Below are 26854 nucleotides of genomic sequence, written 5' to 3'. Positions count from 1 at the left end.
TATTTAGTTTGACAATAAACCTCAACTGGGGGTGGCATTAAAGAAGAATTTTTCACTTGCAGCAGTTTGGCTGACAGTGAACAATTCTTCTTTACTGCCATTCAATGGGTTGAGTTGAATTCACTGCATCCCTTAAGCGCTCATATCCAGTTACTCATATCTTAAGGCACCACAGTATATACTTTTTTTTTTTTAATTTGTCAATCATCACTTGTGGACATGGGGAATTCAACGTATATACAAAGACAATGGTTTAGAACTTCTTGTTTCGGCAAAGTAGTGCTGGAATCAAATCCAGCGTCTTTCTTATTAGACAGCTGGCAAAGGTGAACTAAACTCTTTCTTGTACAAGTGCACTTGGACACAGTAATCCATGACTTTATTACATCTCGGTTGAATTACTGGAATGCACTTTATTTTGAAGTCAGCCAGTTCTCTCTTAAACTTCTCCGTTTACTCAAAATGCTGCTGCGGGCCTCTTAACTGAGTACGTAAGAGGGTCCCCATAACTCTGTTCCTGGCTTCCTTTCACTAACTCCCTGAATATTTCAGGATGAATTTCAAGATTATTTTACTTACCCTGCCTAATGCTGCGGCCATTGTGTGGGAGTTTCGTCTTGGATTCACTTATCACTAGTGTACACAATGATACTGAACAATTTGAAAATTATTTGAATGTGGCCTTTGAAACATTTTTATTGGTTTATTGTTAATCAGAGGCAGCTGCTCGTTGCTTTCTCTCATATTCATTTCCAAATGGTCTCTTATTTGGTGACCGTAAAACACAACTTCCCCTGCTTAATCTTGTTGACTATGGTAATTCTCTTTTCCTGCTCGCATCACTTTCCCCCTTTCCCTCCCAGATGAGTCTGATTGCTGCTCGCCTGATGGATTTGCCACCGATTTGAAAAATTCACAATTTAATGCCATCTCTCTATGGCAAGACTAAAAGCACATGAGCTTCAAGACCTCCTTTACAGGATTGTCACTGTCCATCCACCCATTCTAGATTAATTTGGATGTTCTATTTATTGTAGGGTGGCATTGATTTGGATTGGATTATATTTTTAGGAAAGTACTGGGGACTCTTTTCTACAGCCCTACATTGACAGGCCTTTAGTCTTGAATTCCTTTCCAAAAATATTATCTGCCAGTGCCTCATGACCCCTCTCTTTATCCACCAGTTTTCACTTTCCTTCATCATCCATTTTTTTTTGTCCCTCGAGAATTGTCTGTGGGCCTCTCCCAGTTTCCTGTTGCCCTAATCCCTAATCCTGTGGAAATCGGTCAGGCAGAATGAACCATCTTTGATCAGGCCCTCATATCAGGCACGCTAACAGTGTCTGCACACTCGGATCCCACAGAATCCTGGAGTCCAGAGGTGGGGGGTGAGAGAGGGTCATCAAAGAGGTGTGGACCCCCCTGACATTGCATAGGCAGCAGGGATATACCCCCGGAGGGTAGTGAATCTCTATGTAGTGATCCACCAAGCCTTTTAAATACACAACTTACTTACTACAGTAGAGAGATCAAATATTAGACGTCTCCCAATATGATGCGGTGCTCTTATTAGAATGAACAAATTAAGAAGTGAATGTGATCAAAAGCACAAACTTCATATCTTTTTTGTTTTTTTTTAATAACAAGTGAGTGGGGTCAGATGCAGCTAGGGCGGATGGAGTGTTGGCGCTAGCTCCAGAATCAGCTGTATCGGAGAAGAGGCTTTGCAAATCAGGATCATGGTCTATTGGGTCTTCCTCCAAGACTTGCGGTGGGACCTCTGTGGGTGTCCATTCCTGAGCTTTTGTCAAGGGTGCAGGTGCTGTCCAGAGGCTCACGCCAGCAGTATTACTTCAGATCTAAACCGGAAATATTCTGTTTGTTGTTTGAATGTTGCAGACTTTACATTGTTTGAACAGAATACAATGCCGTTTTTGTATGTATTTATAAAAAGAAAGAATTGCTTTGTCAAGTTTAATTATTGATCATGTTATGTGCTCTTGCCTGTACAGTGCCTTGTGAAAGTATTCGGCCGTCTTTAACTTTTCAACCTTTCGCCACATTCAGGCTTCCAACATAAAATTTTCATTTTTTGTCAAGAATCAACAACAAGTGGAACACAATTGTGAAGTGGAACGAAATGTATTTTTTTTAACACAAAAAACTGAAAAATGGGGCGTGCAATATTATTCGGCCCCTTTACTTTCAGTGCAGCAAACTCAAACCAGACGTTCAGTGAGGATCTCTGAATGATCCAATATTGACTGATGATGATCCATATATATGCCCCTGCTCTGTGATAGTCTCAGGGTTCTGTTTAAAGTGCAGAGAGCCTCATGAAGACCAAAGAACACACGAGGCAGGTCTGAGATACTGTTGTGGAGAAGTTTCAAGCCGGATTCGGAAAGAAAAAGATTTCCTTAGCTTTAAACATCTCAAGGAGCACTGTGCAAGCAATCATATTAAAATTAAAATGGAAGGAGTATCAGACCACTGTAAATCTAACAAGATCCAGCCGTCCCTCTAAACTTTCACCTCGAAGAAGGTGAAGACTGATCAGCCAAGAGGCCCATGATCACTCTGGATGAACTGCAAAGATCTACACCTGAGGTGGGAGACTCTGTCCAAAAGACAACAGTCGTACACTGCACAAATCTGGCCTTTATGGAAGAGTGCCAAGAAGAAAGCCATTTCTCAAAGACATCCATAAAAAGTCTCGTTTTTAAAGTTTGCCACAAGCAGCCTGGGAGACATATCAAACATGTGGAAGAAGGTGCTCTGGTCAAATGATAACAAAATCAAACTTTTTGGCCACAATGCAAAACGATATGTTTGGCATAAAAGCAACACAGCTCATCACCCTGAACACAGCATGCCCACTTTCAAACATGGTGGTGCCAGCCTCATGGTTTGGGCCTGCTTTTCTTCAGCAGGGACAGAAAGATGGTTAAACTTGATAGGAAGTTGAATGGAGCCAAATACAGGACCTGTTGGAGTCTACAAAAGACCTGAGACTGGGACAGAGATTTATCTTCAAACAGAACAGTGATCCAAAACATAAAGCCAAATCTACAATGGAATGGTTCACAAATAAACGCATCCAGTTGTTAGAATCACCAAGTTAATGTCCAGACCTGAATCCAATCGAGAATCTGTAGGCAGAGCTGAAGACTGCTGTTCACAAACGCTCTCCATTCAACCTCACTGAGCTCGAGGTGTTTTGCAAGGAAGAATGGGCAAGAATTTCAGTCTCTCGATGTGCAAAACTGAGAGACACATACCCCAAGCGACTTGCAGCTGTAATTGCACCAAAAGATGGCCCTACAAAGTATTAATACAAAGGGGGCCAAATAATATTTCACGCCCCACTTTTCAGGTTTTTATTTGTTAAAAAAGTACAAAATGTCCAATAAATTTTGTTCCACTTCACGTCCCACTTGTTGTTGATTCTTGACAAAAAATGAAAATTTTATATCTTTATGTTGGAAGCCTGAAATGAAAAGTTTAAGGGGGCCGAGTACTTTCACAAGGCACTGTATGTACTTTTGTTCTCTTTGAAAACCAACCCAAAACAACTAAAGATGGGCACGAAGAGACAATTGTATCAAGAAAAAAACATGATGAAAAGAGGAAAAAGGTGCAAAATATGAATTTGGAAGCATTTTCATGAATGCCCTATAAAGAGTTATTCTATTAAATTCGGGCACCTTCAGCATTTTTTTTTTATTTCCATGTTCCAATTATCATTGTTATTCGAGTTATGCCGTTCCTGTGATTTGTGCACGGTGGGTGGTAACATCACAGTGGCTGGAGGAGCGAAGCCTGCGATGCAGTTGGTGGGAGATACACGATTATATGTCGAGATGTGTGTTTTAATGAGAAGGGAATTGCGACATATATAAATGCCCTGGTAACAATAGCCAGCACCTGTGCTCATAAGAGAGAAAAAGTTGGCTGCATTTTTTTATATTAACCTGAGATATATTTGCAGCTATCTTGCATTTTGGAGAAGCTGGGTGCAATTTATTGGCAAAAAAAATTCACAACAAATTCCTGTTCCTGGGTGGCAGAGGTGCCCACTGGCCCCGCTCTCGGGTCCTTGCCCTCTCCAGGTCTGGGGCTGGGGTCCATATTTCTGGACCCTGGCCCGTGTCCTCCAGTTTCCTCTTTCCGGAGTGCTCTGATGCGGTCGTCACCGTTCTCTCATTCGGGCTGTGTGTGATCCCCAGCTCACCCGAGGCCCCATCGTAGGGTGTCCTGCAAATCCAAGACATCGCCACAGTTTGGCATGTAGAAAGTAGTGGACTCCCATTGCCAACTGCTCCAGAAACAACAATGACAAAAAGTGTTTTTGATTTTTTTTTTTTACTATTTTCACTAAAGGCCTTGGTCGTATAATGTGTAGATGGTCCTTGAGGAATGTCAAGGTAACTTTCTGTTGCTGTTAAGTGTATTTTACACAACGTTAAGTTATGAAAGATTCCATGTAACAAATGCTAAGTTAGCGGCCTAATAAATAATGATTGTTAATAAAATTAAATATGCAGCCAAATCAACCCCTTTAATATTTCAGCCTTAAACGGGTTAAGGAGTTTTATCTTTTCTGTAAGATTACTGCTGTAATTGCTAACTATCTTCTGAACTTCCAACCATGACGAGCCTTGTTTAAGCACCATAACACATGACGTATTCTTACATCTCACAAAGATACACAATGAGGTGATTAGTTATTTATTTCTGATCTATCAATAAGTTTACAAAAATGTGAAAAACAATCTCTCTGCTCACCTCCATGCACTGAAGATGGCAATTTTAATTATCAGCCCAACTGAGCTTTTGTACTTTAATGTACAGCACAGTACATTTTACTTTTATTTCTGATAGTGTATTTCAATGACTTGGGCTATCTTACAACCACAATATTAAAAAAAAAGGAAAAGAAAAAGAAATGCTGTGATGTGGTGAATTTTCAGCATTTTTTTTTTCTTTTGGTGAAACTAAATCCGTAATATAATGAAAGGTTACTGGAGCACCAGCTGATGATACAATAACCCCTTTTCTGTAAATAATCTTGACTCATTTATTTTTACAGTTTAAAATATTTCCCAGGTGTCTTAAGAACACATGCGGGACTAGTTTTCATCCAAATACCCCATCAAGGATCTAGAATTGTTGTAAACATTTACACCCAATTTTATGTCTCGCTGAAATTAGCACGTGCACACCAGCGAATGTCTCCCCCGACCCATTGACTTTTGCGTCAGTGACCTTCATTACCATCACCACTTATGACTTGACTGGCTTCTACTTGTAAGAGCAGAGCCAAGTGCGTGGGAAAAGAAATTACAATAAAAACTGGAAAAGTTTTTGTCATTCATGGAGGTGTCACCGTGGCAGTTGAGTACACAACACTGCATATGGAACATATGGACAAAGTAAAATGAGTGGATAACTTCAGTGCGCAACTGCAATCAAGTATGTGCCATTATCAGAAGCCGGTGCTGTTAGCTAACACGAGCTGTGCATCCAACAAAACTCAGAGCATCTCATTTTACCTTTTGGCTTTGACTTAATAGCTGAGGACCGATTGTGTCCTTCCATTACTTGAAATTAGTATTCTGTTTTTATTATGTTATGGTCAGAGAAGAGTGGTTATTTGTAAGCAAACACTGACTAAATTTTGCATAATATGTCAGATTAAAATGTTTTACTCAAAGGTTTAAGAAAAACAATCACAGGCAGAAAAATAAATGCAATAATATTCAGAAATATTGAAACTTTTATCCTGTGTTTGGACCATCATTACCCTTGTTGCCATACAAATGCATTACTGTATGTTGCAAGCATTTCTAGTTTATAAAGCCTGTCTACATGCATACATATTAAAGAGCAATGGGCAGTGTGGTAAAGAAGTGAAGAAACGGGTCCAAGCGGGGTGGAACAGTTGGCGGAAGGTGTCTGGTGTTCTATGCGACAGAAGAGTCTCCGCTAGGATGAAGGGCAAAGCTTATAAAACAGTGGTGAGGCCGGCCATGATGTACGGATTAGAGACGGTGGCACTGAAGATACAACAGGAAGCAGAACTTGAGGTAGCAGAAATGAAGATGCTGAGGTTCTCGCTTGGAGTGAACGGGTTGGATAGGATTAGAAACGAGCTCATTAGAGGGACAGCCAAAGTTGGATGTTTTGGAGACAAGGTTAGAGAGAGCAGACTTCGATGGTTTGGACATGTTCAGAGGCAAGAGAGTGAGTATATTGGTAGAAGGGTGCTGAGGATGGAGCTGCCAGGCAAAAGAGCGAGAGGAAGACCAAAGAAAAGGTTGATGGATGTTGTGAGGGAGGACATGGGGACAGTGGGCGTTAAAGAAGAAGATGCACGAGATAGTCTTAGATGGAAAAAGTTGACACGCTGTGGCGACCACTAACGGGACAAGCCGAAAGGAAAAGAAGAAGAAGAAGTACATGCATACATATACATGTATAAATCAGTGATGAAAGTCCTCTGGATTTTCCCGGAATTCTGGATTTTTAAATTTTCATGAAAATTGCTCCAGAAAATTGAGGAAAAATTGCCTCAAATTAATCCGGATATTAGTTGACAACATTGAGCGGACATCCGTTTGACTTCGTTGTTTGCTTTCACAGCTTAGCCATGTTGAGGCACTAACACTAGTAACAGTAACACCCCTGCCCTCGCATTCTCTCAAGACCTCGCTTATTTTCTGTGGTCTTGACTTTAATTTACGTGTTTATTTAATAAACGTTGTTAACTAAACAAGTCTGCTCCAAAACAACCGTTATTCACCCGGAAACAGGAAACAAGTTCACCGTACCGAGCATGTATGGAGCAAGTATGAAAGCACATGTTCAGAACTGCTTCACGTAATGTGAGCGCATTTACGTCGACAGTCATCAGCATAATGAGGCATGTCAAAGGAAATTCAGTTACACCAGGGGTGCTCATTGCGTCCATCGCGAGGCAGTGTGATGGTGTATAAAAGAAACCAAAAAAAAAAACATTAGACTATCATCCACCTCGTCGGTTGATTCAGGTGTGGTCAATACGTCGAGTGCATGCACATAAAGATGTGTTCTAGCAAGCCCGCCTCCTATTTACAGCAGTCACGTGGTGCGTACCTCCCCCCAAACAATACGTCACGATTGCCAACAGGAATGTTTCTTCCAATGTATCGCTGGCTTGTTGTCATGAACGCCAATTATGTTGAACTAAACTTTCAGCATTTTCAATACATTGTGAGTATAGACCGTTCGTGTTTATTCCTTGACAGGCCAGTGCATTTAACTTTTCTTCAGATAGTTTGTCAGATCAATAATTTTTATTGATGAAAAATTTTTAAATACCGTTTTATATCATGTTGTACTAATATCAGGTGAAATTGGAAATTATCATTTCTGAGTTTTATATTTTAGTTTTTTATTTTAGTTATGTATTTGTTTATTTTGTTTTTAATTTACAGTTAGGTTATATTAATCCAGTAAGTTATTTTAAGGCCATCCCTAATCACACCCGCAACTTTTATCTGCGAGCATGACTGACCACACCCGTACATTTTTCAAATGTGACTTTGTGTGTGTTTATATACACACACTACATTATATTAAAGGCAACTGAATATACTATTAGTATTACTAGATCTATATCGAATATAGTGAGCAATGTGGTCGAGTGTATCAGTACAATGCAACGTAACAAGTTTGAGACTTAAACGTTAATAGTAATTACTACAGATCAACTTCTTTAACATGTTTTGCTGTATGGTGTAGAAATTCTAGGATATATTTTTGTGTATATTCTATAGCTATACTATAATATGTATTATGTGGGGAAAAGGACAGTTTTAGATGTCTTTTTACTGAATAGTTCAATTAATTCATTTGTCTTGAGATAAGATGCCATATTTTAATGACAAATGTGATTTTGTGCTATGCAGTGATAGGGGGATGGGGGCAAAAAAATCTGGGCTTGGCCCTTGGTGAACTTCTGCCGAATTTGTTTTTTTTTTTGGTCAGGACTTATAAATTTTACTTTCAATTTTTGTCTGAATTTTGTTCACAGATATCGCCAACATGCACCACAGCCATCCATTTTTTAACAAATTTCTCGGGGGGGCATGCCCCCGGATCCCTTTAGTGCTCAGATTTGTGTTTTCAGGAATTTTCACGAAAGTCCCCTTTCATCTCTAATAAATACAGCTCTTCTCTTTGATATCATGATCACATCTATGTGGAGGAGTATCTAATGTTGTGCCCATTAAGTGCATGTTTTTAAAACAACCAGCTCTGACAGAGGTTAAAAAGACAGGTAGAGAAATTGCAAACACAAGCCAAAGATATGCATCAACTAATGCAAAGTAATCATGACCGTGAATGGCTCTGTATCCAGCATCCTTCATTTAATCAGAGTAACATCAAGTTAAAATTAACTGCACTATGAATTATTAATGAGCCAGTCCATGAATCTCATAGTTTACCTTATGAATGCATGCGCTTTATGCACGTCTGTCTCTTGTTTTAAATTGATGTATGTGGTAGGGGTGGTCTGAATTCACAATTCCCATGGTAACTTATTCTCGACCCTGCAAGTAATTCTTGCAGAAATATTGAATCATAAACAGCGATCATGAAGGTTACAAAAACATACACAGGGGTAAGTGTTTATGTCAAAGCAATCAAGTGTGTCGGGCCCTTATTTTAGTTGATAGTAAAGCATGGCACACGTATATTATATATATATATATATATATATATATATATATATATTAACTGACTTTCACATTGGGAGAGACCCCACACGTGATGAGGAAAAAAATCGTCAAATGTGTTTTAACTGCTCTTTTAGTGTGCGGTGTACTTCAGATGTCCAACATAGCTCACCTCATTCACGTACAATATTTTGTCCGACAAGTAGGAGTCTCCTCCCCCAAAACAGATACTATCAATATCAGAGGATCAAAACTGATTCGTACGAGGCATCACGGAACCGTAGAACGACGAGACTGCCAGAAAATACTGTACAAAAAAAGAAGAGATAAGTAGTAGAAGTACATGACATGAAGGAATACGAGAACTAACTAGTAGCGTACGTGCGATCTGTATGTCATTTATATTGTGGTAATAACATTTAGAGAGTGACATGTTTCAAAATTTTAATTGTTTTGTGACACATCATAGATTCTTTAATCCAAACTCGGTGGTGACCATGTACTTGAGGATTTGGCATAGTAAGTATGACCTAAGATTTGACATTATATTTTGGAAAGGAAAAATCACTTTTAGCACACACCACACTCTACTGGATAATCGGTGTGCTCAAATTCAACCTTATTATCGGTATGTGTGTTAAACCTTGCACTCTGCTTTCACCATGAATAGGGAACAAGAACTTATTGACGCGGAGTAAATGTTAGAGCAGTTGAATCATAATTTCATCAGTGACTGCACACATGCCTGATTGTTTTTCAGCCCTCTCTAATGACTTCATTCAAAGATAACTTGAGGGTTCAATGCTTTCCTCTGCGCACAACCCACATGATCTGAAGGTTTGAAGCGCTGTCAGAGCTGCAACAATACTGACAGTATATTCTGCCTGGCCATTTAATCAGTTCACAAATGTCATCAGGTGCTTTAAATCAGGCTGAGAAATGAAGCATTTCATGAGGCCTTGTCAGACCAGGACGTGCAGCCGCTGACATGGGATGCCAGGACCATTCTTCGCCAATAAAAATGAGCTGCCGAATCCACAGTGATAATATCGTTCTGACCTGAATTTGGAGTATCTGTTAGTTGTAATACTGGGAACGCCATCACATGCACCAAACATCACATGCAAGTCTAAGAAGATGTACAACCACATTCCTGAGGTGTGCATGACTTATCAAGTACACGATGGTCACATGTTAAATAATTCCATTATATTTTAATCCAGGAGTAAAGTAGTTTTTTTTGTTTTGTTTTTAAAGCTTCCTTTTCAGGAAGCGCAGTCTCCCTCTGCTGCCCCTGAAGAATAATTCCATTTCATCGCATCAGTTGTCATCTTGAATTAAAAAGGGACTATTTTACCTGACAATGTAAAATATTATATTTAAAAAATAATAGCCAAATAAAAATATTTATTTAATCTGATTAATAGGATTTTTGCTCCTCAACCTCTACACACAATGTTGGCGCATCAGGGCAGTAAAATGTTAACTTCATCTTCGCATACGATTGTAAACTCATCTGTGAGCTTGCGTGAGCGATGTTTGTTTTTAATATGCTGTAGTTCAAGCAGCACATAGCAACAGAACCTTTGGTTTGCTTCACATTCGTCGGGGGTGGTCTACAGTATAGGCTATTGATGCGCGCTGTGGTTATTGAACACACCCTCTGAGGCATGAATAGGGACACTACACAACTAAATTGTTGGAATTTAAAAAGCCTTTTGGATTAAGGATTAAAAAAGAAAAATCAAGGCGTGTTCACTCAACCTTTGTGGATTACCATGACCTGGATGATTGGGAATCTACATGCACAGACATTTATGAGTGAATACTGTCAAATGGAAATTTGCCATAGGAAATCATGGAAATAATCTTCACCAGAATAAAACTGTCCCCATAAACTTAATTAATTTAGATTTTAAAAAATTGGAATAATTATAAGCATGGGGCGGCACAGTGGGCAAACTGGTTAGCACATTAGCCTCACAGATCTGAGCACCGGGCTCAAATCCCAGCCCTGTGTGTGTGAAGTTTGCATGTTCTCCCCGTGCCTGTGTGTGTTTCCTCCCACATCCCAAAAACATCCATGAATTGGAGACTCTAAAATGCCACTAGGTGTGATTGTGAGTACGGCTGTTGCCTGTCTCCTTGTGCCCTGCAATTGGCTGGCAACTGGTTCAGGCTGTATGCCGGCTGGGATAGGCTCCAAGCACTCCCGTGATCCTTGTGGGGATAAGAAAATGGATGAATTATTAGCATTAATCACTGCATTACATTTTTTTTTTGGGGGGGGGTTCAGTTTGTGCCTTGCTTGTTGCCGCTTGTGTTGCTTGAAATGCAAAGACTGACATCCTGTGGTCATATGTGAAAACACAGCTTGGCATTGCTTATTCCTAACTGCAGTAAGTGTCACATTAAGTAGCCATCCATCCGTCAGCTCAGGCCTATCTGAATGGAATTTGGGTGAGATGTGCATGTTAATTTCCTACATTTCGTCTATAGTGGCATATACTTCTGCCTTTCATGCAGAAGAAGTCTCTTTAAATTCCGGTCAGTGCCCCAATAAGCAATTACTACTTGTCCCAAGCCTGGTTAAAAATATGTGGGTAAAAATCTGACCTATTTCCATCACTGGATAGCAATACCAGTGTTTCAACCTCCATCAAGTAACAGGAGTTTTGCGTCGCAAAGGACTGTTGTGCCAATATAGGGAAAGATGGTGATATTCTTAGCCCTTCATGTTAATTCAGTTTGATTGTCTGCTGAATGGACATGACTCTGTTTCCGAGGACAGATTGAGCATAATCTGGAAGAAAAACAGATCTTTGCAGATTTCTGTAATCCCCAAACTCGTTGGTTATTGAGGGAATCCCGTTGACCTCTTTCTAAACCCCAATGCAATCTCCACCCAGGGAAGAGTCTCAATTTGCCTCTGCTAAGCCCTAACAGGGACGTTTTGTTTTGGAAAGCCACAGTAGTCATTACACGCTGTATAAAACAGCGTCTGATGAAGAGTCTCCCATGGAAATAAAGGTTTTACTTTAAAGTTTCAATGTATTTAACTCATCAATCCATTATCTGTGCCAATTATCATCACAGGGGTCGTGGGAGTCCTGGAGCCAATCCCAGCTATTTTAATGCAAGAAGTGTGGTGTGTGTGTCTATACGTTTCTTGATGTAAATTTTATGGTCTGTTGCTTTTATAATGTGCTGACTGTACATTTTCAACCACATCTTGCTTGATCTAAAACACTTCCGTTTTTTTTTTTGTTTTTTTTTATAAACCTGACAGGTTTTGCCACAGTGTGTGTGATACTCACCCCATGTTTTCTGTTAAATGCGCTTGCAACTATAGGACTGCTTACTGAACTGGCCATCAGGATGATTTCAACTCGCTGCTCTTTATTCAAATGCATTCTTTGGGTTATCTAAAATATAAAGAAATACAAGTTAGAACCATATTTGTATGGAATGTATTACATATGTCTGAATACATAGCATGGATACACAAACTAATCCTTTAATAATATTTGTGTGTGCGTGTGTGTTTATTTTATTTGATGCTCGTGCTCTGGTTAAAAAAAAATGAAGTTACAAGTTATTTGAGTATTTTTTGTCATGGAGTGTTTTGTACTCTTACACAAGTAAATATTTGTGTTTGTGTGTGTGTGGCATGCGATTGGCTGGTGACCAGTTCTCACCCTCCTACCCGAAAGCTGGGATAGGCTCCAGCACTCCTGCGACCCTTGTGAGGATAAGTGGCTCAGATAATGGATGGTTGGATATGTGTGTGTGAGTATGTTTATTCAGTGGTCATGCTCTGATTTAAAATTCTGAACTTACTCACAAGTTATTCTTTACATGATTAGGTTTTTTTTTATGGAGTACTTTTATATTCTTACTCAAATAAATATTTAGACCTGTATATATATATATATATATATGTGTGTGTGTGTGTGTGTGTGTGTGTGTGTGTGTGTGTGTGTGTGGTAAAGTAGCGCATCGCTCTTTCCAAAATAACTATCAAAATGATCGAAATCTGGACGCGTTGAAACCTGTGCGACGTTGTAAGTTTGTGAGGCTTTCGGCTGCACAAAAGCGTTCCAGTGCTCGTCCTACATGCAAAGCCCTTCCCGTGTGCACGCGCGGCAGGGCGAGTGTGCGCGCCCCCGCCACTCTCGCTATAGACAACAAAGCCGAACGACGTCTTCCATAACAGCGAGAGCTGCAGACTTAAGGAACAAGCCGAAATTATCCAGGCACCGTCGCGTTCAATATGGATTTACAGTGGGTGTAGCATCGCTGGAGACCGACCCTTCTCGGCTGGGGGGAGGGGGGGGGTTGACGGACGGCAGCGGAAAAAGCGACCAGCGTAAACAACGTTTGTGTTGATGTTTCGGGTGGTGCTTTTGTCTCGTCCACCTAACCACAGCAACCCCCCCCTTGTCGGAGCCGTTTCAAGTGCACGATATTCGGCTAGCGGCTCGGCTAGCTGCTGTCGGGATGCATCACCAAGTTATCACCGACAAGTAGCCACTAGGGCGACGGACTAGGGGGGAACGCCGAAAGAGCACCCCCCCCCCCACCCCTCCAACACCCGCACACCCCACTTGACCGAGGTCCCAGCGGGCCGCCGCCGGGGGACCCGAATCCGTGTGAGCGACAGTAGCGGAGCCAGTCCCACTGTTGTCGGCGAGATGGCGGAGCAAGGCTACTCGTCTTGGTGAGTGCCCACGGGCACCGTGCTACCAGCTAGCATTAGCCGTGTAGCTTCTTCAGTTGCCATTGGCAAGTGCGATTCATGAAGGGAAGCCCTTTGACGTCAAAGTTGCCTTCTCTACTCCCAGCGAAGTATCTCGTTTTTAGCGCAACATGTCATTCGTTTTACTATTTCTGAGAGCAGCCGAATGTTGATAGCCGGCCGCGGCTAATGATGCTGCCGTGCTAGCGCCAATTCGGCTTAGGTCGCTCTCATTGGTGCTATTGTGAACGAAAGCTAACGAGCTAGGCAACCAGCGAGCTGGTTAGGAAATCTACTCTCTTCGAATACGTGTGCTTCAATAATGTGAGATTCTTCCGTATATCATCTGAGTTGGTTTTCTAACCTCGGGGGGACGTGACATTGCAAGGGAGCGTTAAGCAGATTAGTGGGCAAGTTAGCCGTGCAAACAAATTAGTGTTAGCTGATGAGAGAGAGAGAGAGAGAGAGAGAGAGAGAGAGAGAGAGAGAGGGCCAGCGACGAGCCGTACATAATAACAATGGTTCCGTTTGTGGGGGGACTAAAAGCAAACTGTTAGAGGCAATCGTGTCCGAACAGGACACGTTTTTTTCACGCCGCTTGAGACCCGACAGGTTGCCGCACATCGCAGGTGGTAATGTTGACGTTCGCTTCAGATGAGGACATCATTCAAAACGCGCCATGAATGAAAATCACCCCATTTTGCTGAGGCCTCATAAAATGAGCGGTTTACCGTCACAGCAATTTTGTGTGAAAATGAGCACCTTTTTTTTTTTTTCTTTTAAGCATCCAAATCTACCTGCCGTTTTGCTAGTTGGTGTCATCAGACACTTTGTGTAGTCGTAACAGTTGAAAATTAAGCATAAATTGATACAATAGGTCAAATGTAATGACGCAATTTCTGATGAAAAACAAAGTGTTTTGTTTTTAGTCACCTTGTTTTGCTAACCACTGGAGCTAATATACGATCTTAGACTTAAGCTCCATTTCTTGTGGACCTTTGGTTTGTCTTGGAATTCAATTCTTAACTGAGTTTTTGTGAATGTGTCAGTTGTCCTTAAGCACTTCTTTTTGAATTGTTTCTTCCATGGATCTCGCAACCTAATTGTGTGACATCGCCTTGAAAGAGTATTTTATAATGGTGTGACACAGTACGCTATTCACAATACACTAGCAGCTCATGTAATATCTAATTAAATGCTGCTGTTTTCATTTTCAGAATATCAACAAATCACTCATTTTCTGTCTTCATCTCCGGTGCACACAAGAACCTTATTTGAGCTGTAGCATCACACATCAGTCCCACTCATACACTTCCAGCACTGATGTGTCACACTCATCTTTTGCCATTGCCTTCAGTGACGTTTACTTGCCTAACACATTCAAGCAGCGTTGGTGCTTCTTCATTGTGGATCCTGCTCTCTTTCTGCATGGAGTGTTTTACCCAAACCAGTACGTTTCATCTAGAAGTGTATTGACAGGTGTATTCCTCTTTTGTTTTCCATAGTATACTCAGAGAAACAGCATCTCAATCGGTTGGCTAGTGGAGAAGTGCACATGATTTGCTCATTTTTGTTGTTTTTTTTTAATCAAGATAAAAATATATATCACATCAAAATGTTATTTGTAATTAAAACTTACAGGGAGCCCTCAGTTTAATGTTCTTATGGTGGCAATGTAACCCAAAATTGTACACAAGTCGGAGCAGTCTGTAGCCCATCATTAACCTATACTAGTAATGTAATAGTAGTCACAATTACAGTAAATGAATATGAAAAAACACACAGAACATACATAAACTCATTAAATTTAAAAAAAAGTTAATAGGTACTTTAAGTGCAATTTCTTGAGTCGCTTGATGACATTTTTGCACCACTGTGCAAATTGGTTCATTGTACTCTTCGTAACCTCATGGGACCACTGTAAAGCGGACCCCTTTGTACAGTGGAACAGGTAAAGTCCATGCACCCTTGAGGTAATCCAATTCAGACTTTTGGCAAAATCATTTACAATAAGACACAGAGTTTAAATATTCCTCTTTGGTGTGTGTGCCTTTTCAGAATCAGCTTTATTGGCCAAGGCTTTTTTGGGATTTGTCGCAACACTTAATGAAATGGACACTAAAAATGAGGTGCTAAGATTACACAAAATATTCTAGAAAATAGAGACTGGTGAAAAGGGCGGCGTAGTGAAATAGTGGTAGGCACATTGGCCTCACAGTCAAAAGGTTGGTTAGAATCTCAGGTCAGGCTCTCCTGAGTGGAGCTTGTGTTGTACCTGTTCTTGTCTGTGTTTTCTCTGGGCACTCCGGCTTCATCACACTTTGAAAAACATGCAAGTTAGATTAATTGACGACTTTACGCTCAGTATATTTTTCACAAGTGTGAATCACTGTCCGTATGTGCCCTGTAATTGGCTGGCGACCATTCCAGTGTGTACCTCAAAATTAGCTGGGATGGGCTCCAGCTCACCTGGAAGTCTAATTGACGACCAGTGCAATAGAGCTCGTGCACGTGACGTCACCTTTTTTTTATGGTGCTATATTGCTGGTCAAACTGAGCTGCTCGACATTGTGGGAGCCATTTAACCGGAGCAGAATATTCACAATGGCCGAGACTTGTTGTGCTGTTGGTCGTCACAACAGACGAGAATGATATTCAAAGACATCATTCTATAGAATACCAGCTCAAAAGACCAGAAAAGATTGATGGATTTTGGCAATAAAATGTGATGGATTGTGCCCAACCAAATACACACGCCTGTGTAGTGATCACTTCATTTCAGAAAGGAATTATTCTTCTCAGTCTCAAATTACCACAAAGTATTTATAATGCAAAGTTGACTCATTTGAGAACAATGCATATTTTAAAAAAAACACGTCTGTTCTAGAGCAGTTTAGAGGTGTGCGTGTGGTTGCAATACACTAGTGTACGGCGGAGACGACTCCCTGTCCTAAATGTTTTTCCCGATCATAGTTAATGAATGTGAGTTTGTGTAAAACCGGTGGTCATTTATTTAAATATTGGTATTTGTATTGAAAAAAATGAGAAGTGTATAAAGATCATGCACGTGATGGATGGAGCCCAGCCAAATACACACGTCTGTGTAATGATCATTTCAGGTAAGAATAATTCTCATCAGTCTCTAATTACCAAGAAGTATTTCTAATGCCAAGTTGACTCATTTGAGAACAATATCTATTATTAAAAAAGAAAATAAACCGGCTGTCGCAGAGAGGTTTATGGAAACTCACGTGTGGGCGCAATATGCTTTCGTGTATGGAGACGACGACTCCCTGTCCTAAATTTTTTTCACAATCATAGTTAAGGAATGTGAGTTTGTGTAAAACCAGGGATAATTTATTTAAATATTGGTATTTGTATTGAAAAAAATCCCGAGTGGGTCCATCACGATGTGGGATTTATTCCTGATTGAGAACAGATCCAGCAACAAAGTATTTGTATGCGTCCAGACTTTTCTTCACTTTAAAACTCTTCCTTGTAAATCTCGATTACTTACTTACCAGATCCATGTGTAGATCCAGTTGTCCAAGGCAAGCAGAAGCGAATGAACAGTCCAATTTCTTATCGGCGAAAACATCAACTTCGGCATTAAATATGGGTCCTCTTTGCCAAGTGTCTCTAATTTTTACATGTACCTTCATTTATTATCACCTTCTAAATGTTTAACGGTATCTGACAAAACTCTGGGCGTCGTGCTATAAGACATTTTCCTTTCGTCTCAAGGGAATTAACTTGCAAAAATGGCAATTTGACCGGCAATATGGTGATGTCACGTGATTTTATGACGTAGGTGCACAAGCGCTATACAAAATATCTGGACGAGAGGTTGAGGAACATCTGAAATTAATTCATCTTTACATTTATGACTGAGCAGTTTGAGTTTGGGTTTTAACTCTAAACAGCCTTTTCATAATTGTGTGACCATTAAGATTATGAGACGTGAATCGCTCTACCAAAATAGCATAAAAGTGCATTTTCAGATTGGGACTGAAGGACTTTTGTCCCCACAATCAAACAGCCGAAATTACATATTGTTTATTGTTGCTAACTCATAGCTTTTCCGCGGCCTGAAAACAACCTTGTACACTACATATTGTACATAAGCACTGGGGCCGGAAATTAATTAATACGTCATCACTACTACATGGGCCTCTAACTTTAAGAGTAAGTTAAGATAATATTTAGAGTGTAAGGTAACCTTTATTAGTCCGACAAGGGGGATTTTGCATAATTTCAACAACAATACTGGCGAAAGGAAATAAAAAAAGATCATGCAAGAGGCGTCATTTGGCCGTAAATGTGTCCACCAGTACAAGATTGAAGCAATAAATACAGTAAAATAACTAATATTGAAGCTATAAATGAAGCTAAACACTATACAGAATTATTGTTTTTAATTTATGGAAAGCCCTTTGTGTTACATTTCTTTTATGAAAATCGCTTACATATTCACTATCATTTATAATCCCTCCGTTGTGTTTCATTTCTCAACATTGGATCTCTAGTTTTGGGTTTTCATTTCAGTGCATCACGACAATTATTTCAAGTTTTTTAAAAAATTTAATTCTGTATAATAAAAATGAATTAAATACTATTTTGTCTGGTCCCCTTCTCATGATATACGGTAAACTCTCTTAAAACTAGGATGGCTGTTGATGACAAGTCTATTCCACTGGACATGGGGAAGTGGAATGTTTTTTTTTCCAATTTAATTTTATTTTACTATTGTACCCCCAAATTGTAGTCACATCTGCGTTGAACTTATTTTCTGTCTTTAACTTGCAGCTCATGAAGCTGCAGACATCTGGCTTGAAGTAGACATTCTATTCATAGAGGACATAAGTGCTGTCTCGTATTGTTATGACCTCTCACACAAGCATTTGCTCACACTGACCCATTCATCATGTATGTATGTATCCAATCATTTATGTGGCCTTGCATACGTCTGAATAGGAGGACGCATTGTTTGTGATATGTTAAGGCACTCTTTCTGTCAGTATAGTTTCGCTATTTTTCCGTGGTCATTTGAAGTGTGCAAATCTGGAAAATCTTGCATAAAGGAACTAAATAAATATTTCAAAGTGATTTGACTATTATGGATGACTTTAAAATATGACTTTTTTTTTTTTAAAGTGTGGACCTCGAGTTGTGCTGTTGTAATTGCAGGCTGTGATACAAGGCTGAAGCCTATATTTTCTAAATTACATATTTTGTATGTGAGGGGAACAAATGTTGTATGTGTGCGCGTTTTGTTGCGTTTGGCAAACGTGCCTCTCTGTTATCCATCATCATCATCACCACCGTATTTATCCCGATCTGGCTTCGTTGTAGCAATATTTCACTGGCCTACTGAAGCTAGTCAGAATTTCTGTGGTTCTTCTAAACTCCACTAAGGATGTAAGAAGTGTGTGTCGTGTGTGATGAAATGTGGCGTGGGCCAAAAATGAGTTAAATTTAGTGTGGAATTCAGATTAAATTGCACATCCAGTGTCAAATGTGCTGCAATTTGGAATATTCTAAAACTGGAATTCAATCGATCATCATGTCAGACCTCAGCTCAGTGAGTAAACTACTTATTGTTTTTTAATGTGCCTTCCAAAGGACGTCAGTTGTTAATTTAAAAAAATGAAAAGTGTATGTAGAAATAGAAATTGAACAACATGGGGAAGCATCTAGCTGCTCAAAATAATTCAAGAGGTCCTCAATTTATGACAGCGTACTGACAAACTAGTTTGGGTAGTGGTTAAACTGCTCATGAAGGCAGAAGCTGAACTACTGCAGTACTTAATGTTATCCATTTGTTTTATATTTACGGCCCAAGTTTTTTTTAATACAGGTATTTACTGTGAAATTATGATGTTACTAACTTTAACAATTTACAGTAGGTGATTCTGTCTGATCAAAGTTAGGTTCCTACCGTTGCAGCTTTTGGGATCAGAAATCGTTCTGTCAGCAAAAAAAAAAAAAAGTAGTATCATATTGGACTGGATCTAAAATCTACTTTAGCACTCATCAGTGTCATTCAAGCTTCGACTGGCGACCAGTTCATGGTGTAGTCTGGCTTTCCCTTGAATTTAGCTGAGATAGGCTCCAGCACTCCCGCTACTCTTGTGAGGAGAAGTGGCTAAAAAAATGGACGGATGAATACAAGCAGTTTATTCCGCATTCCGCTCCTGGATTTCTATCCACCAGAGTCTTGATGGCATGGAGGTACAACATAATGATAGCAACAGGATACAAGGGTGCCAACTAGAGTTGTACTGATCCTATCTTTGAGATCCAAATCCATGGAACGTCAGCAAAATATCGAGTATCGAATTGGATCTAAATTCTCTGATTTTTGACCTCCCTTATACAAGGTGTCCATTACATTCTCCACTTTACACTTTAATCCAACAGTGCCCAAAAAGTACTCTGATCCCATGTGATCGCAAGTCGCTATTGTTGCTACCACTGGAGCAAGAAGTCAGAGTAAAAGTTGTTTGTTGTTTATTGAGACTCTTAATGTCAGTTCACTGTAAAACTAAACAGAAGAATTACAGTATTGAACAAAAGCCTTTGTTTTGTTCTTGTTAACAAAAATTGCTAGCTCAAAGCTATCACTCAATGAATGGGGAAAAAAACATTGATGAGCTAACAAAAATTCGCACTGAAGTTGTGGCAGTTCTCTCAAAATAATAAAATATTGGTACTGAAACACTGTGTACCCATATAAAAACAGGCAATATAACAATACAATTTTATTGAAGTTATTTTTAAGGATTGCTAATTAACTTTATTCAATCGTGGCATCTTCTTATTTTTTGTTACTTTATGCAACCCATTCTTTCATAATAAATGGGTCGGGTTTTTTTGTGATACTGTTGCTGATTATTCTTCTGCGTAATTTCACTCTCAATCCTTTTCTAATATTTGATAATACAAAATAAAGTATGCTTATCGCAGATCGGACCGGTGTCAGCCAAAATTCAAATTCATATCAGTATCGATTCGAAAGTGGAAAAACCCGGATCAGTATATTTATCTTAGTTTAAGACTTTAGCTCACTGGACAATCATCTGTAATAGTTTATTGTTGATTCTTGTTTATTATTAACTTTAATGAATAATCTACAAATGTAGTTAGCATAGAAACACACAATAGCCCTCCTTCGTTTGGCGGGGAAATGTGTGAGCGTGTATCCCAGCATCTGCTGGCTTGCTCGATCAGCACTACCTCTTTTTTGCTGACTAGTGGTTTGCATATTGTAGTATGGGCTATATATTTCTCTTCTTCCAACAGTGGTTTGTGATAGCTTCACACCTGCCCTGCGGAGATTGACAGTGATGTTACTGACTGTTGGCTTTGGGTGTATCTTCACAGCTTTCAGTCTTTCTGTCATCAGCTGCTTCTTCTATCCTTGGCATTCATTCCAGGACATTCCAAATTTGTTTTATAGGACAGTGTTTCTCAACCAATGTGCTGTGGGAAATTATCAAATTTCACTTAATCATATTATGTATCATATATTTCGCTTGGTCATATAAAGACAGACAGAGCAAAGAAATGCTCTTCAATTTGTTGGCAGAAAATGTACAATTGATGTGTATCCACTTATTGTGACGTTTGTTTCTTGGTGTGCTGTGAGATTTTTTCAAATATAATATGTGTCTTTTCTCAATCAAGGTTGGGAATCTCTGGTGTAAGCTATGCCCAGTGTTTCTGAAATAACTGATTGCTATTCCCTCTTCTCTCAGTTTTAAAATGGTTTGCTTTTCTCCCATAACCCCAAAACAAGCACTATCTGATGTTGAGCCATCAATCTGAGCAACTAGAAACACCCATCAGTCACATGTTCCAATAGTTTTGCTCATTTGAAAGTGGGTGGGTTCAAACAAAAGGTCCTCTGTCCTGCGTTAACATATCTAGATGTAAATACCATCAAATCAAAGCTGGAATTCTGACCTTTCTTTTGATCTGAAATCCAAATGTCTTCAGAATACAACAGAAACAAAAGGAATTGAACTTGTCATTTCAACACTTTTAGCGGGACTGATCTATACATCCTATCTGTCTTGTACTTGTGGACATATAGTGACCATAAAAACTGTTTTATTCTTATATTACATTGTTTACATTGTTGCATACATCTCGTACACGATATCAATGTAATGCACTTTTAAATATTTAATGTTTTATATTAATTTTTAACAACGCATATGAACCAACTATTTTGTTATAAAATACAGTGGTATACAATACACATAAATGGGGTTCTTTCTTCCATCAGTTTGGGAGTCCTTGGGGTAGAAATAGTTGAAAGCCCGTGATATGAACCATTAAAAAAAATATCTTGGTAATCTACGTACATCGTCTTGGCTAAATGGCAATCTATCAGTCATCGTTATTGGTGGAACAAAAACTGTTATTTTGCATCCCTCGGGCCTCTACACTAACTTTAATAATTGATTGATTCTAATATCAATCAAAATCGTGATAATTACTTTTTCCATATATCGCTCAGCCCTACTGTGACCAAGTTTTTCCGCAACCGGAAGTAGCAGGGAAAATGGTTCAATTTAAAAACAAAATGTACAAAAAACACAGGCTTTACTTATGTGATCATTTGTTCGACTCAGGTGGCGCAGTTTTTGTAGTGAGGTCTTGCCAACCTCTTCCCCTGGGAAAACAACTTAAATATGAGTTATCTCACAACCCCTCCACGCACACACTCACACCCACACGCTTAAAATATTGAAGAGATCATACTTAATGTCACTCGTGGAAACAATTTATCCTTTCATTCCTGTGACAAATGTAGCGGCACTGATAACATTGTGTGGACAAAATACTCTATTGTTAAATTCCAGCTCCCTTTTTAACAATGTGCTTACAGTGAGCGTCCATTTTGACCACCTGACAGAACAAACTCTCACTAACATTTTTGTCCACTCTCATCAACGAAACCTCGCACAGGTCTCATCATGGTTGTCGTCTTAAGAGCTTTCAAAGGCCTTCAAAGGAATCATTTCATCGTCGTCTTTCATGAAAATGCTTGGTTCGCTATGGAGTTCTGTTTTTGCTTTGGCAACACACCACAATTTTGTCTGTAAATCAGAACTCGTCGTCGTTAGTCATTAACAGTAACGGAGTAGTAAAGTCATGATGAAAATATTTGAGAAGATCAAGAAATGAAATGAAAACGTAAACTAGTTCATTGCTCGTCATGTAGCCTCAATATTGTATGCCACAAATGTTGTAAACCGAGGAGCCTTCTGTACAAATGTCACATGAAACACAAACAAACACGTTACATCCAAATGGCAGGGAAGGGGAGGTGATGTGTTTGAATGGAGGCAAAAAGGTTGCAGTTGATCACAAATTACATTCCTGTTCCTTGAGGATTTAGCCCATTACATCCATAATTGGATCAGACGACGGATGGAGATGAATGTTAATCCCCAATTGGAGGTCTCAAGGCAATGCCACCCTGTAGCTACTCTGAAAGTGTGTTAAATACAGCACTGTGCATGGGCTACGTGAAATGCAACAAATTATAATTTTTCTGGACACCCATAGCAGACTCCTTTGCCACCCGCTGACCCTTTGTGGTCAAGTCACGCTTGTTGGGAGTCGGATTTGGAATTGTTATTTGGAAGAGGGGGAGAAAAGTCTGTCAGTGGACAAGGAGGGCTTATGACTCCTTGGGCTTTCATCCAGACTCCCAACAGTCCGGGATTGTATTTTGTTTTTAAATGTTCCATTCATCTATCTCTCCCATGTTCTGCGGGCATCTGTGCACAGAATTCAGACGAACCAGTTTGGTGCTAGAATACGAATTAGCTCCATGGTAGAGGAAACTCGGTGTCTATCTAGCCGCTGTGGTGACATCATTAGAATCTGACAGGAACAAGATAAGATGGTCAGTCTTCCTGAAATGCTCTCTTTAAATTTTCCAAGTTTGACCACATTTTTTTTCCACCCATATGACACCTTAACTGGTCTCATATTTGAAATGGCTTCTTTATGTGTCTCTTATGACCTACATGCATGTATGATCAGTTACAATGGGATCCATTCTTAATTTTAGGTAAAAATGATGCCCGAGAAGTTTATCAGTAAGGGTAGCGCAAAGCTACAAGATGCACCTTTTATATGCATTCACTGTCTGTCTATTACTCTGTATTGACTGAGTGATGTAAAGTTCTTGCAAGATTACTTTTTTCGTCCTCAGTCACACTCTTAGAACCACATGCAAATGTAAAAAGGCCTCAAAATCACCTTGGTCTTACTTAGTGTTAAAGTACAGTTCCTCCTTGATGCCGTGTTGGTAAATGTGGTTTTAATGATTTCTCTGACCAATTTCTGTGTTCATTCTTGAAAGAAAAAAGATCTTGAAAAAAGAACCACTTGGATAGTTTGATCATAAATGATACCTTTACTAAAAAATTGCTTAACACCAAGAGTTCAGTGGAACCTCTAAGGTCTGTTACACCCAAAGATAACTGGGCTATTTGTGTCCCGATTTTGTCCATACCGACCAAGGATGACTCACATCAGACTATTTTCCATGTTATAAGATTACCCGACAAGATTACCTGTTTTATAGGGTGTGTAAAGACTAGGAGTTCAAAATATTTTGTTTGAGCATCGTCATTGCAATGTGCAGTACTTGTGTGTTGTAGTCACATCGCATTGTCTACTGCAATGTTGGTGCATTGTAATATACGGTGAAATGTAGTATTAAGTGACCAGTAGAGGTACCTGTTTTGACATGCTCATAAGATTATCACCTGTGTTTTGATAAATTATAATCAAACAACACATGGAGTAGCCCAGAGTGTTGTGTATTTCTCTCCTTGTATGATCACTATGAATGAGGACACAGGAAATGATGTCCCAGCCGCATTTCCTATTTCACGCTTCAGAATGAAACTAGCCAGGCACGTGGCAGCTGTGTGAGAGTGGGAGGTACATTCAGGGAAAAAGGCATAAATGGGACTGATTATTTTGTAATGCATTACAAGAAATTACTATTCAATTCAATTACTATTACTAGAAAAAATATTTGCATCACAATAGTTTTTTTTTAAAAAATCCATTGATGTTGTATGATGTGTCTCCTGTGTCTGAAGCCCACAAAAATTAGCAGGGACGCATGAAGTGATTTCAATCTGCGTCCATAAACCCATGGCTTAAAACTCGCCCTGTGTGTGTCTGTGTATCAGTGAATCAAAGGACTACTTACAGTAAGGATACCTTCAAAAGTTCAGTTCTGCATCCTAACTCTACACTGGGAGTGGAGTATTCTGAGAGGCAGAGCTCACTCCGTTTCTTTGAATTTATGAGCGACTGCCTTGCTTGAACAGCTTTCACACATACTATGACGCTTCCAAGCTCTATCTCCTGAGTCATAGTGGCAGGAGTTTGCTCCTGAAGTGTGGGGCTCTGAATAACCGAACAAAACACTCCACCAACACTCAGTTTCCGACTGGTCCAGAGAGTACAGAGGCTGCTTCCCAACGTACCATAAGTATGTGTGTCCTGAGTTGGTGTAAGCCAATCAGAGGAAGAGTAGAGCGGTTATAGTTCAATAAATACAATAGAAGTTTTTTTCTGGAATCTATGCATTTTCATTTTTGTGGTAACACCCACCATGCCACTCACAATGCAGAAAGCCACTGGTAGAATGGCATTTGCGCCGTAGATGCACACAAGTGGGGAAACTTGGGAAAGTTAACTATTACATTCATTTCTTTAATGTTTTATGGTAATTTCTGGTAAAAAGTTTCATTTTGCTTTCCGTAACAAGGAACAAATCAACAACAGCGACCATGCAACAGTGTCTGTTTGAAAAAAATTGAAGAAAAAAAAATAAACCCTCTATGGACCAAATAAAATTTTGAAGAGAGAAAAATCTGATACTTTCAGAAAACGATACTCTGGACTTAAAATTTTCGATTATATTAAACCTGTTCCAAATTTGCAACCCTTGCCCGGAAAGGGTTAAGAAAAAAAATCATACCTATTTTTTTCCAATATCGTGCAGCCCTGTTTAAGAGTGAATTTGTCCCGATAATTGGGGCCAACGATCTCAAATATTAAATGTTTTCAATATTAATGACCAAAAGTCTGTGTCTGGGGAAAGCCAACTGCTTCTGTGTCACGGATCTGTGAATTGTGACTTGAAACAGAATGTAGCCAATCATGAAGTTACCTGACTCATGAACAAGGGTGCGGCAGTAAATTAAAAAAAAAAATGCTTTTGCATCAGTGGGTTCTTTTTACAGCTGCATTTTACAAAGCATTTCTCTGACAATATCACAATTTGTTTTTTCCCAACTCTCCTGCCTTTCGTCTCTTTGGCAACACTTGGGGAAACATCAGAAAACATCAGCACAACATATCCACCAGCGAATCAGTCAGGCCATCAAAATAAAAACATACCAGTAAAATAACATGGTTACGCCAAACCCCGTACACAAAGTCTAGTGGACCTCAGAAATTGAGGACCAACTCGTGGTACTGTGGGAAGCCTGAAAGTGCTCATTTAACATCTCAGCCAACTTTTTTTCATGTTCTTTTCTTTTAGCTAGGGATATTTTTGTAAGAGAAAAAAAAAACGGGCCACAATCATTATCTCCTTATGTGATTTCTGTGCTAACTTTTGTTTCCCGGTTGTTGCTGTTTCTTTGTTTTTGTTAGCTTGCATTTGATCACGTGACATTTCTGTCTTGAAGGACGAGATTGATGGCAGAACATTTTTTTTTTTAATCTCCAATTTAATATTTTTTTCTTAGGATGTCTTTCTTGCTGGACAGAATGTATCCATTCTGCAATCAAAATGCTCTCATCATAAAACCCATGAAAACATTTACAGGCAATGTTTTCATTAACTTATTTTATGTGGTGGTCAGTGTAAAAATAAATGAAGCACTGATTGTAAAACCTCAAAACGATACAATGTAAGGATCATGTTTCGCAAAGCTGCTTCTTCAGATCATTATTCTAGTGGAACAACAAAACCATAATGGTAATTGATATGTATAGTCTTTCTGTCCTCATGTTCTTGTCTTAAGACCCCTTGTTGAAGCCTCTCTTCTTTTGAAGTGTGGGTGTAAAAGTAAAAGAAAAATCAAGACAGTCTGCGGTTTCAGGATGTATGATAAAATTGTTCCCTTATTTGGCAACGTCAGAGGCAAAATATTAAAAATTATCTTTTAGTATGTTGGACCCGAGTTTGCATATTTCATACCACCATTGTCTAAACAACAGAGCATGTTAACAAATGTTTTCTTGTTTGGCATTGGAAAAGGTCTCTGCATTATTAAGCTTCTTGTTGCATTAATAAAGGCTGAATTGTTGACAGTTATACAGCTCTCGTTCTGTATGT

The 26854-nt window shown here is 39.4% G+C and overlaps 2 protein-coding genes across 7 annotated transcripts in view; one reads left to right on the top strand and one right to left on the bottom strand.

Annotated features, from left to right (window-relative positions):
* Positions 1–12897, bottom strand: part of gnaz (guanine nucleotide binding protein (G protein), alpha z polypeptide) — a 44411-nt gene extending 31514 nt beyond the window's left edge. The window contains exons 1-2 of one of the 2 annotated variants that reach the window (XM_061800732.1): positions 12776–12897; positions 12041–12148 (exon numbers count right to left, since the gene is read on the bottom strand). The gene's annotated coding sequence lies outside the window, so the exon portion shown is untranslated. Of the gene's footprint in view, positions 1–12040; positions 12281–12775 lie in introns of those variants that run through there. The other variant, XM_061800734.1, reaches the window with a different exon arrangement.
* sppl3 (signal peptide peptidase 3) overlaps positions 1–26854 on the top strand; it is a 91399-nt gene that overhangs the window by 46506 nt on the left and 18039 nt on the right. Inside the window, exon 1 of one of the 5 annotated variants that reach the window (XM_061800728.1) lies at positions 12898–13443. The exons of 3 other annotated variants lie outside the window; for them this stretch is intronic. In XM_061800728.1, the coding sequence (XP_061656712.1) occupies positions 13418–13443 (26 nt within the window). In that variant the 5' untranslated portion in view covers positions 12898–13417. Of the gene's footprint in view, positions 1–12897; positions 13444–13567; positions 13786–26854 lie in introns of those variants that run through there. One more of the 5 variants, XM_061800729.1, reaches the window with a different exon arrangement.

This window comes from Syngnathoides biaculeatus, chromosome 17 (genome assembly GCF_019802595.1).
Source record: "Syngnathoides biaculeatus isolate LvHL_M chromosome 17, ASM1980259v1, whole genome shotgun sequence".
In the NCBI taxonomy this organism is placed as follows: domain Eukaryota; kingdom Metazoa; phylum Chordata; class Actinopteri; order Syngnathiformes; family Syngnathidae; genus Syngnathoides; species Syngnathoides biaculeatus.
This window is presented reverse-complemented; position numbering and strand designations above follow the sequence as displayed.